Source organism: Gossypium arboreum, chromosome 3, assembly GCF_025698485.1.
Source record: "Gossypium arboreum isolate Shixiya-1 chromosome 3, ASM2569848v2, whole genome shotgun sequence".
Classification (NCBI taxonomy): domain Eukaryota; kingdom Viridiplantae; phylum Streptophyta; class Magnoliopsida; order Malvales; family Malvaceae; genus Gossypium; species Gossypium arboreum.
In genome coordinates this window covers 18,166,730-18,178,271 of record NC_069072.1, presented here as the reverse complement: position 1 = coordinate 18,178,271, position 11,542 = coordinate 18,166,730, and the positions used below count along the sequence as shown (strand labels likewise).

The following is an 11,542-nucleotide window of genomic DNA, read 5'->3' as shown; positions in this document are numbered from 1 at the left end:
TCGGTTCTAATTTTCCATTATCAACATGAGCATACACAAGACACCCAAAGATATTTAAATCAGAATAGCCAGCAGGATTACCAGATCATACCTCTTGTGGAGTCTTTTTATCAATGGCAATTAATGGAGATCGGTTGATCAAAAAACATGCAGTAGAGGCTGCTTCGGCCCAAAAAAAATTTGGTAAGTTAGCATTTAACAACATTCATCTAACCTTCCCCATGATCGTTTTATTCATTCGTTCTACAACGCTGTTTTGCTGTGGAGTATGACGAACTGTCAAGTGTCTCACGATCCTTTCTAACTTGCATAGTTTATTAAACTCATCAGAACAAAACTCTAAGCCATTATCTGTGCGGAGGTATTTTATTTGTTTTCTCATCTATTTTTCAACATTGTTTTACAAGACTTAAATGCGGAAAACACATTATTTTTCTGCTTCAAGAAGAACGCCCAAACTTTTTTGGAAAAATAATCAATAAAAGTTAGCATATAATTAGCTCCACCTCTCGAAGACGCTCTAGATGGTCCCCACAGATCAGAAAAAATATACTCCAATATTCCCTTCATGTTATGGATTCCTCTAGTGAATTGAACTCTTTTACTTCCCAAAAATGCAGTGCTCACAGAACTTTAGTTTGCAAATTCCTTACCCATCAAGAAGTCCTCTTTTACTCAATTCTACCATGCCATTCTCACTCATATGCCCTAAGCGCATATGTCAAATTTTAGTAATACCGTCATCTGACAAGGAAGAGGAAGTGATAGTTGTATCACCAGTAACAGTAGAACCCTGCAAAACATATAACTTGGCAGTCTCTCTATGCCCTTTCATCACAACGAGGGAACCTTTGGAAATATTCCAAAACCCTACTTTCAGCTGTGTATTTGTACCCTTTTGAATTAAGAGTACTCAATGAAATTAAATTTCTCTTCAACTCTGGAACATGTCGCACATCACTAAGTGTTCTGACAACTCCGTCAAACATCTTAACTTTAATTGTTCCAACACTTACAATTTTACACAAAGCATTATTTCCCATCAAAACAACACCTTCAGACACTGTTTCATAAGTTGTAAACCAATCCCGATTGGGACTCATGTGGACGGTGCAGCCGAATCAAGGATCCACTCATCACTTACTTTAGAATTATTGATAGAAGCGACTAGAAGTTCACCATCGCTATAGTCTTCTACAATATCAACTTCACCAAAATTTTCTGGTTTTTTTACCTTTTGATTCGCATCCTCCCTTTTGATCTTATTCTGTAGCTTACAGCATTCAGATTTAAAGTGTCATTTCTTCTTGTAGAAGTTACAAGTTTTACCTCTGTTTGAAGACTTCGATCTACCCTTAGATTTACCGCGAGGATTCTATTCCTGTGTCCTTCCATGATCATCATCAACATTCTAATCTTGTCTCCCATGAACAATGAGACCCTCACCTTGAGAGTCGATTTTAACCACAATATGCTTCATCTTATCATATGAGGTCAAAGAATCATAAACCTCATCAACTATGAGAGACACACGGCTATATAAAATCGTGTATCTAAAGGTTGAATAAGATGAGGGCAACAAACAAAGTAGAATCAACCCTATCTCTTCCTTATCATACTGAACCTCCATGGCCTCCAAGTTTAAGAGAATTTCTTTAAACACTGTTAAGTGTTCGTGCATAGATCCACCTTTCTCCAAATGATGAGCATAAAGACGCTGCTTCATATACAGCTTGCTGGTTAGAGTTTTTGACATACATATTTGTTCCAGCCTCTTCCATAATCTAGCAGCGGTCTTCTTCTTCATCACATTCTGCAAAATTTCGTTAGACAAATTCAGATGTAACTGTGTTAACGCCTTTCGATCCTTGCGCTTCTTCTTTCTCCTCAATGTCGAAGGCATCTTATCTACCTCTAGCAGGGCTTCCTCTAAGTCCATCTGTACAAGAACTACCTGCATCTTTATCTACCACAATGCAAATCTGTTGTTGCGATCCAACAGTGGAATTTCATACTTCAAAGACACCATTACCGTGATTGAGATGAACAACCCGGAAGCTCGGATACCAATTTGTGAAAATTAGAATGTCGGTAATGGCAATATATCGTAAAGAAAAAGAGAAATAAAAATAAAGAATACACAAATTTTACGTGGAAACCTTTTCGGGAAAAAAACCACTGGTAGAGGAAAAGAAAATTCATTATGTCGAATTTGAATAATTAAGAAGGAGTAGACTATGTCTATTTATATGCTTCTAAAACCATATTCTAATAGAAGTATAGTAAGATTGAAACACCTTATTCTAATCAATATCAAATAGATGGAGTTTAATAAGGTTAAAAAACCTTATTCTAAAATAAATAAATAAAAAGAAGTGTAGTTTTATATAGATTTTACTTTTATTTTATTTTACCATTGTATTTTATTTAAATAAGGATTCGGGTCACTTAATTTTAACACTAATAATTTGCTTGTGCTTAGAAAGATAAAGCTAAAGGTATGAGATTGGTCGCCACTTTTCTCCTATGTCAACCGGTGTATATGAAAATGGCGTAATAAGTGTCAGTTTTCTGCGAAGGTCAGACCTATTTGTGTGAAAATTGTTAGTATTTATCATGGTTTGCATGAATATTGGACAAGGTTGTTACACATTCTCACATGAATAAAAAATATGAAATTCTTTTAGGGTGGGAGAAGCTGACTATTCGGGTTGTTAAACTGAACAATTATGGCAGTTGTAATATTCAAGAGGGACTTGCTAGTGCAATGGGGGTTTTTAAGGATACCTTCACTCATTGGCTTGGTGGTTTCCAAGTGGTGGCAAATGCTCCATTGATTTTGCTAAACTTTGGATGCTTTTGAAGGGCTTCATATGACTTGGGTGATGGGGTATAGGGATGTAATTATTGAAACTGATTCTCTAACATTAGTTAGTATGATCAGGAATGGTGTTGGTGAGAAGCATGCCCTGTACTACCTTGTCTCAGTTATAAGATAATTAATGCGATGTGATTGGAGGTGTAAGATGTGTTTTGTCCCTTGACAAAAGAACTTCGTGGCTAACTAGATGGCGAGGGCAAGCTTACAAATCATGAAGTGAACAACTTTCTTTTATCATCATCCCCAAGGTGTTATGCAACTAATGAAGGCTGATACGGGAGACATTGTTTTTCCAAGAATAGCTCACACTATCTAAATTCTAGGATTGTTGCCCTCTTTGTATTCATTTTTTCCATTTTCTTCCTCTTTCTCTCACATTTCCTTGAAATCAAAAAATCCCAAAAACACAACTTACATTCTCAAAGCTAAACTTCTACCATGCTTTGTGTATCTTCCCTTTAATAGATTTTAGAATATAGGGCAAATTATATCCAAGTTTACTAAATTATTAGTAACTTTATGTTTTAATCATTGAACAAGTTTTTCATAAAACAGTTTTGAACATCACAAATTTGTGAACTAAAATCCTAATAGCTTTCTTCTTCAATCTTCGACACTAGCCATCAGACTAACTTAGATTTAAGATATATTTTTCTATTCGTCGAGGAGTACTAATTCACCGTACCAAATCATCGACTCGTCGCTCGAAACTCACTAGCCAAATTTAATAATAATAATAAATCTTAACAGCCTAGTGACTTAAATGAAAACTTTCATATAGTTCAATGACTTAAATGAAAACTTGCAAATAATTCAGTGATCATTTTGTATTTTTTTGAAGTCATGTGGCCAAAACGTAAACTTATTAATAATTTAATGACCTCAAGTGTAATTTACCCTAAATTTTATGATGATTACAAATACATTTTCGTAAATTAAATCATTTTATTTAATTATTTATACTTTTAAATATTATTATATAATTAGATTAATGTTTGTCCAATTATAAATTATAATTTTTCATATTATTGATCAAATTGATATTCAACTTAAATCATATTGATGTCGCACTCACGTAGTTAACAAGTTTGAATTTTCTTGATCAGGAGTTTTATTGAAATATGAAATTTTGGGACAAATTTTCTTGAAGTCATATTATTACTTAAATAAAGTCCAACAAGATTTATAGGTGAAATCTATTTTGCCAACAATAATATGATTAATAAACTTCAAGCTGATAGTTTTGATTAATAAAATCACTGGTTATTTTCTTTTGTAACCCGTTGGGGTAATAATGTTGAAAACTGTCTTAGCCGTGTGGCTTAGAGTGGAAGAATAATACTCTTACATTTGAGCTGAATCACTCACCTTTAATTATGGTCTTGATTAATGATACTTGAAGTTATAATTCATGACATTTTGCTCTAAAAATATATATAATATGATTAAAAAAGATTGCCAAGGAGAACTAAAGAAAAAACTCAACTGCGGTAGAACTCCAACTACAGGTAACCGGCCATGATCAAAGAGAATGATCTACTATATAAACTAAACAAATAAACGATTCTGATCAATCCTCAGGCACCCCAAAGATCATTGCCAGTGCCAGAGATTCCGATTTTTCCCTTAATTCTTTCTCCTTCAACACTCTTTGTCAAATATAGTCTCCTTTCCTCTATGTAATGATCCGGACTGAAAAACAAATGTGGGTAGGAAGCAGTAAGAAAAAAGATGGGGACCAACCCAATCGGTGAAGATTTCTTCTTACATTTGCAAAAAAAAAATAAATCAATTTTGATATATATGAAAAGGCTTCTTCAAAGTGTTCTTTGTTTCAAGAAAGAGCAAAATCTAATTTCAAGATATTATTACAATGAGCTTTGAACCAAAAAAATAAATAGAAACAAATGATTGCGGTCAGTGTTTGGTCTTGCATTTTTTATCTCGAAGGACCCCAGTTGGGGGGCTGGACAGCATTATGCCACATTGACCGTGCAACCAATACGAATATTTCAAGAAACTTCCGAGATTGGATCGCGCTCGAAACATCCCCTTTACTGTAAAAATGACTCGGTTGTTCTGGATCTGCTTTTGGAGCAGCATGCTTTCTTTCATCGACAACTTAACCTGACTGCTCACCATGTGGATATTTGCAAATATGGACTGACCCCTTGTTGCCGAGAATGGTTCTATGTATTGGGTGGCAATCAGGGTATTCTCGAAGTAAAGATCCAGGTACAAGTAACTGAAATCCACGCTGACTTTCTTGTTTGGATTTGTGAAGTTAGCCAGCACTGTAAGATCAGCATTGAGCAGGTTACCCATGTCCAGGTAAGCTGCATTCCAGGTCACGCTAATCACATCAAAATGTGGGCTACGTGGCCGAAAGACGAGATAGACTATAAGCACGATTATGCCTCCTATTATAATGACTAGCCAAAATATTATACAGAAAACTGCCCCAAACCATGTATGTGGTTTGGTTCGACGGTCTTGTGGGAGAAGACGAGAGCGGGGGCGTAGCTCTTGGGGTTGTCGATCATGGTGCAGTGGTGTCATTGTTACTGGACTAGGCTGGTGTTCCGCCTGTGGTCTTACCAATGACGCTTCAGGATGTTGGTCTTGAAGCTGTGGTTGCATCCCAACTTCCTTACGTGGCCGACTTTTCTCCTTCTTCGGCGCTGGAACTTGAGTCTTTGAGGTTGGGGGAACCCACATTTCAAGCGGCTGCCGTTGGCCTTGACGAGGTTGCGACTGAGGTTGAGATTGGTCCTCATGATGTACCGGTGGCACCCATACATGCAATGGCAAGTGAGGTTGGCCTTCATGAGGTGGTTGCGGTGGAGACGGACCAAGCGGCCGCGGACGTTCCTCCTGAGATTGTCTTGGCTGAGGTTGTCGGTCATGACGACCACGTGACGGGATACGGTGGGTATGATCTCGTCGCGGCAACAAAGTAGATGGTAGATACTGACGTTGCTCCTCTGTTAGTTCTTCAGGATCAACAAAATGTGGGTTAGTTTCATCGTGATGATGAGCCATTGCAGTTGTGTAATATGAAAGATAAGACCAGGAAATGGAAGTAGGGAGCAAAGGGAAAATACGAGTTGATGATGCAAAAGGGGATGACTTGAAGGGAAATTCATGTAGGAGAAGGATTCATGTAAAGGCAAAGAATCAAACATAAACCAAGTATCGGAGGCAAGTAATCATTCTTGATTCCTTTTTGTATTTTATTTTTAACTTTTTTCTAAAATGAACTACTAAGGGTAGGGGCAGCTTAGAATAAAACTATTCGTTCCTATTTTCTCCCTTTTTGGCTTTCTTAAGTAAGGCATTTGTATTGTGGTGCAAAATGGTCCAGCAGGACCACTATTTGCCTAAATGTCAGATTGCTGTTCTTTTTACCAAGCCAAAAATTAGATTTTGGGCAATGGCAACACTTTTTATGCTGGCCGTCTTTTTGATTCGTGTTTAGAAGCTCCATTTAAACCCAACCTGCAATACCTTTTCAACTTCAACTCGTCCCAAACAAGGGAAACAACACAGAAAAGCTTAAAAACGATCTAACTTGCGTTTCCTTTATTTATAAGTTTTCAGTCCTTTGCTTCTGTTCTTTTCAAGGCACCTGCAGTTTTTCTTTCTTGATTTTCGTTATGGAAAGCAGTATATTAATTCAAAAGTAAAGCCTTCATCTATTCATAAATTCTTAATAATTCTACATCGGACTCATTATTAAGGATGCAGAGTGTACAAATTTAGATGGTAGAAACAGATTTCTAGCAAAAAAAAAAAAGGTTTTCCTAAGCTCACTCGTACATTGCTGTTTTTTATGATATGGTGTCATTATCTGCTGTTGGTGCTAAAACTTGAAAGATTCTCTCAAGTGGCTCAAAACAATTGGTAAATGTTACAAGTTAACAACCTTTACGACATGTTTAGCACATTGAAGATGCAATTTTGATCTATGAATTTGACAAGATCAGAGCTTTCTTTAACTTGTGGACTGTCAAACATCACCTGACTGAAATATCTAAGTTCATTCCTTTTGGAGACCTGGACAAAGATGGTGTCAACTTTAGGTAAAATGGAAGATCCATTTTAAATTTCTCTGTTGAATTATAGTAATTCCATACTGCTGCTACGCATTAGAAAACTATGAAAGAACAGAGAAGAATAATTAAAAAAAAGGGGGGGCTTCCCATCAGTGCACTGAATGTAAGAGATACCTTATCTGAATATGTAGGCTCTCATTTCAATTGCAAACTGGCAAATCCTTGATGTATCTGAAAACAGACCAAGGCCCAGTGGACATGCTGTAAAACAGAACTGTAAGCATCATTAATAAAAAAATTCTTCATAACTAAAACACGTTACCAAAATAATACAGGAAAAGAAAACGTGAAAATTTACGTTCTAATAATACCCGGAACTGACAGGATGATAAAAACAATCAGGTTATATTGTCGTGTCTTGTAAAGTTTGACAATTTAGTTCTCTCTTCAACTACGGGGAGAACGTCTTAAATCCCGGACTCATTTGATCATGATCAACTCTTGATAACTCGTTTTACTCCAGGTGCAGTTACAGATATAATATTTGATTTTTCCTGGATTATGACATACTGCTCTATTAGAGTTGTCAACAAGTAAAGAGGGGGAAAGAAGGCAAGATCCTTTTAATCTATATTTGACATTGAAATCATCTTTTATGTCAAACGTGAAATAGTATTATTGTATGCATCCATACGCTAAGGATATAACTACCTAATTTACAAGATATAAGATGTAATATATCATTCTTTTCAGAAAGGATGATGATTGAATAAAATTAAAGAACTTACCATAAAACACTAAGCCTGCTCCACTTATCCATATCCTCGAAAGAAAACAGCAAATGGTTAATATGTAGAACCACCAGAGCAAGACATGGATTCCAACTGAAGCCAAGTGGGAAAAAAAGGCCAGGAGGAACATAGATATGTGATATAGTTATTTGAATCATATAGAGAAAGTATTTATCAACTTCAGAGAGATGTAACATATAATTTTGAGCTAAAAGCTTTTGGAAGCATTCAGTCCAATTTCAAGGCTAGCATAACACATTTTTCAATGGTAATACACACGCACACAGAAAGATATTGGCTGGTTACATGAGCCCATAGAAGAGAGTATCAAACAGAAATTTGTACCAAGGCCAAAGCCTACACTCATATTGATGCTACAACATGCTCTTACACTATAAATTACTGATGATCTTTCAAATATTGGGGCCTTCCCCATTGGTAGTCTGCATACCCTATTTCCTAACAGCTATCCTTTTACACGTAAAAAATTGCCTGCTAGTACACAATTCATCTGTGTATATTCAAGAAAGAAAACAGCTCAAACCTGAGATTTATATTTGCTGAGTCTGTGGGAAGGGAAAATAGAGGCAAGAATAGACAAACAGAAGCCTTGACCAAAAAAATCCATCCATATGGCTATTCAACACCAATACCTATTAATTCCCCTGAAAAGACAATTTTATTGTTAAATGAGGCATTATCGGTTGGTTAAAAGAAAACAAAAGAGCAATTAAAATTGCAAAATAATCAACCTTGTATTTAATACTCCGCCAACCAGATAAATAATAATTCATTATACAGATGCAAAACCCGTGAAATAACAATATACAAGCACTGGATTAGTTGGATGCACATTACATGCAACATAACAAAATGTAGCAACATGGTGGCTAATAACAATAATGCCACAATGTAACTTCCATTGTATGTGTCATACCAATGCAACAGATTTAACTTATACGTCAACTGTAAACACTACCTGCAATGCAATATCAAAAATCCTTTAGCTACTTGATATTATGTCAATTTTTGAAGTGCCAGTAAGCTAGTTTCAAAGTTTATGGAAGTGTGGCAAACAAAACTATAGTAGAATTGGAATCAGCTTTCAGCAGAATGACATGAACGAAAGCATTGCCCAGTGCTAGTATTGTCCAAAGGATCATTCACACCATGCGTTGCCCTTAGAAAAAACAACCAAGTACTGTCAAAGCAATTGAAGAAAAAATCACCCAAAAGATAAACATAGAAGGAAATGATGGAATTTGAAATGCAAATTACTACCATGTTCATGCATAGTCTATTGAATGGATAGCATTGATCAGTGTTTCAGAAACAGCTCTATCAAGAGTAAAACCCTTCTCCATCATCTGCTCCCATACTTGGCAAGCCTCAGAGAGCTTCTTTTCACATATGAGCCCGCCAATTATCAATTTGAAAGTCGTCTCATCTGGAGAGAATCCTTTACTCTGCATTTCTTCATATAGATGTATGGCTTCAGTTACTCTCTTGGACTTGCAAAATCCGTTTATGAGGGCATTGTATGAAATCACATCAGGGCCAACTCCCTGTATTATCATATCATTAAAAACACTACAAGCCGTTTCAACTTTCCCTCTTTTGCATAGGTGGTCAATAATTGTAGTATAGAAAATACAATCCGGCAACAGACCCTTCCCTGACATCCGATCAAGAAGTGTTTTTGCTATACCAGAACTACCTTTGTTAAGAAAATTTTTTATAAGAGTTGTGAATGTCACCACATCTGGTGCAATCCCCTTCCTATCCATATCCTCAAACAGATTGTAAGCCTTTCCAATATGACTATCCTTGCAAAATGCTTTGATGACGGTATTATAAGAAACAGCATCAACCGACCCATCCGCCTCCATCTTGTTCACCATCAACAAATATGCTTTATCTGGCTTATTAGTATTACAAAGCCCCTTAATCATCTGGTTATAACTATAGACATCACGTCTGATCCCACTCCTCTCCATCTTTTTAAACAACTTGTCAGCCTCCTGCAACATAAGCTCATTACAAAAATAATTCAACAACACATTATATGTAACCAAATCTGGCTCACACTCATTTTCCGTCATAAACAACTTTATGGCCTGTGCCTTATCAATTCTACCAATTCTACAAAACCCACTAACCAACGCATTATAGATCAACGTGCTAAACTCAACATTTCCACCCTTAATGACCTCAACAACAAGCTCATACGCCAAATCAACCTTCCCAACCTCACACAAGCCAACAACAAGCGCACAACACGCTTTATTATCGGGACTTAAACCTTTCCCTACCATTTCCTTCCAAAGCCCAACAGCACTATTAAACCTTCCGCATTATAGCATACGTTACGACATCTGGGTCTCTCCCTTTCTTAACAATGCTATGGAAAACCTCTAAAGCTAAATCTATCATTTTATCTCTACACAAAAGATTCAAATGAATGTTAAAAGCCCAAATATCAGGAACATAATTCAATTTATCCATGTCGTCTAAAAGAAGCTGGATAAGATTAAAGTTTTTGACAGAGCATAAAGCGGAGATAAAGCGAGAGTAAGTGAAGGGAGTGAGAAAGAAACCCTGAGGGAACATCTGGAAGTAGTAGCGTTCGGCTAAGTCGAAACGAGAACTGCAAAGAAGTACGCCAATAAAGCGGTTATAGTCGACGCCAAAAACGCGGCAGTCTGATTGCGTCATTTTGTCGAACAGTTTGATGGCTTGGTTGATGAGGCCGGCTTTAACAAGTCTAGAGATTTGAGCACGGTATAGTAGACGTGGCGTGCCTAGAGCGTGATACATATCACAGACAAATGCATATCAAATGATTTTTAAGGGATTGGGACCCGACCAGAATCGATGTGGGAGAAGAATTTGGAAAAACAGGAACGGAGATAGTGAAGGTAGGAAGGAAATGGTGGTGTTTATGGTTATTTCGGCTACGGCGGAGATTCGTAGGAGGAATGGACGTCCATCACCGGTGGCCCAAACGGTATAAGATCACTGTTAGTAAATTATCAGAACGCATAAGTTAATAACATATTTGCTCCTTAATATTTGCACATTCTATCAATGTAGTCCTAATTTTAACAAATTCAACAAAGTTAACCTTTTATGTTTACAAATTCTACCAATTTAATCCTTAAATAGATCTTCATCATAAAATCAAAATTATAAATTAGGAGAGCAAAGATGATGAGATTAGAACTGAGTCTTATTAATAACCTACGGATCATGGGATTGATACAATTTAAATAATTAAAGATGGATAAAAATTAGTGAGTTATCAAAATATTTGGATTAATTTACAATTGAAATACACAATAGAAAAAATCACAAAGTATTCAACATTAACAAAATTCTAAAACCCCCCAAAAAAAACCCTCATTTATAAAACTTGAAAATAAACATTAGTATCCAAAAGGAACATAAATCCAACCTTAAAAACACAAACAAAAACTAAAATTTTACAAATTTTAATAATACAACTTTTCCAGAAAGAAACAGTGTTTTCAGCAAAATCTTTTGAGTTAAAAATAATAGATAAACTAAAATGAAAAGTCATTCTTGCAAATGTTAAAAGTACAAAACTTCAAGCTTGCAACTTCTCTAAATAAAGACATTGACTTTAAGTAGAATTTTAGTTTGCGTTGGTTTTAATGAAAATAATTTAAAAGATAAATTGATTTTTAAAATAATTAAAATTTCTTAATATTTGAATAATTTTGTATATAATATTTTATGTTGTTTGGTTTTTTTAAATCATTTTAGTAAAACAAACATAATATAAATCATATTTA

The 11,542-nt window shown here is 35.7% G+C and overlaps 2 protein-coding genes across 2 annotated transcripts; both read right to left on the bottom strand.

Annotated features, from left to right (window-relative positions):
- Positions 1-4,650: 4,650 nt before the first annotated feature.
- Positions 4,651-6,051, bottom strand: LOC108476330 (NDR1/HIN1-like protein 6). Its single transcript, XM_053025553.1, has one exon. The coding sequence runs from the start codon at positions 5,921-5,923 to the stop codon at positions 4,799-4,801; it is 1,125 nt and encodes a 374-aa protein (XP_052881513.1). The 5' UTR covers positions 5,924-6,051; the 3' UTR covers positions 4,651-4,798.
- A 501-nt stretch (positions 6,052-6,552) lies between these two features.
- Positions 6,553-10,926, bottom strand: LOC108476329 (pentatricopeptide repeat-containing protein At1g13040, mitochondrial-like). The gene is given in 6 exon segments (XM_053025552.1): positions 6,553-6,937; positions 7,111-7,197; positions 7,308-7,490; positions 7,725-8,392; positions 9,009-10,072; positions 10,074-10,926. Coding segments are annotated over 2 exon segments (1,530 nt in total). The 5' UTR covers positions 10,545-10,926; the 3' UTR covers positions 6,553-6,937; positions 7,111-7,197; positions 7,308-7,490; positions 7,725-8,392; positions 9,009-9,013.
- Between the last annotated feature and the right edge of the window lie 616 nt (positions 10,927-11,542).

Excerpts from the sequence above, each read along its gene's own strand:
- LOC108476330 (XM_053025553.1), bottom strand. The coding sequence starts at position 5,923 with ATGGCTCATCATCACGATGAAACTAACCCACATTTTGTTGATCCTGAA.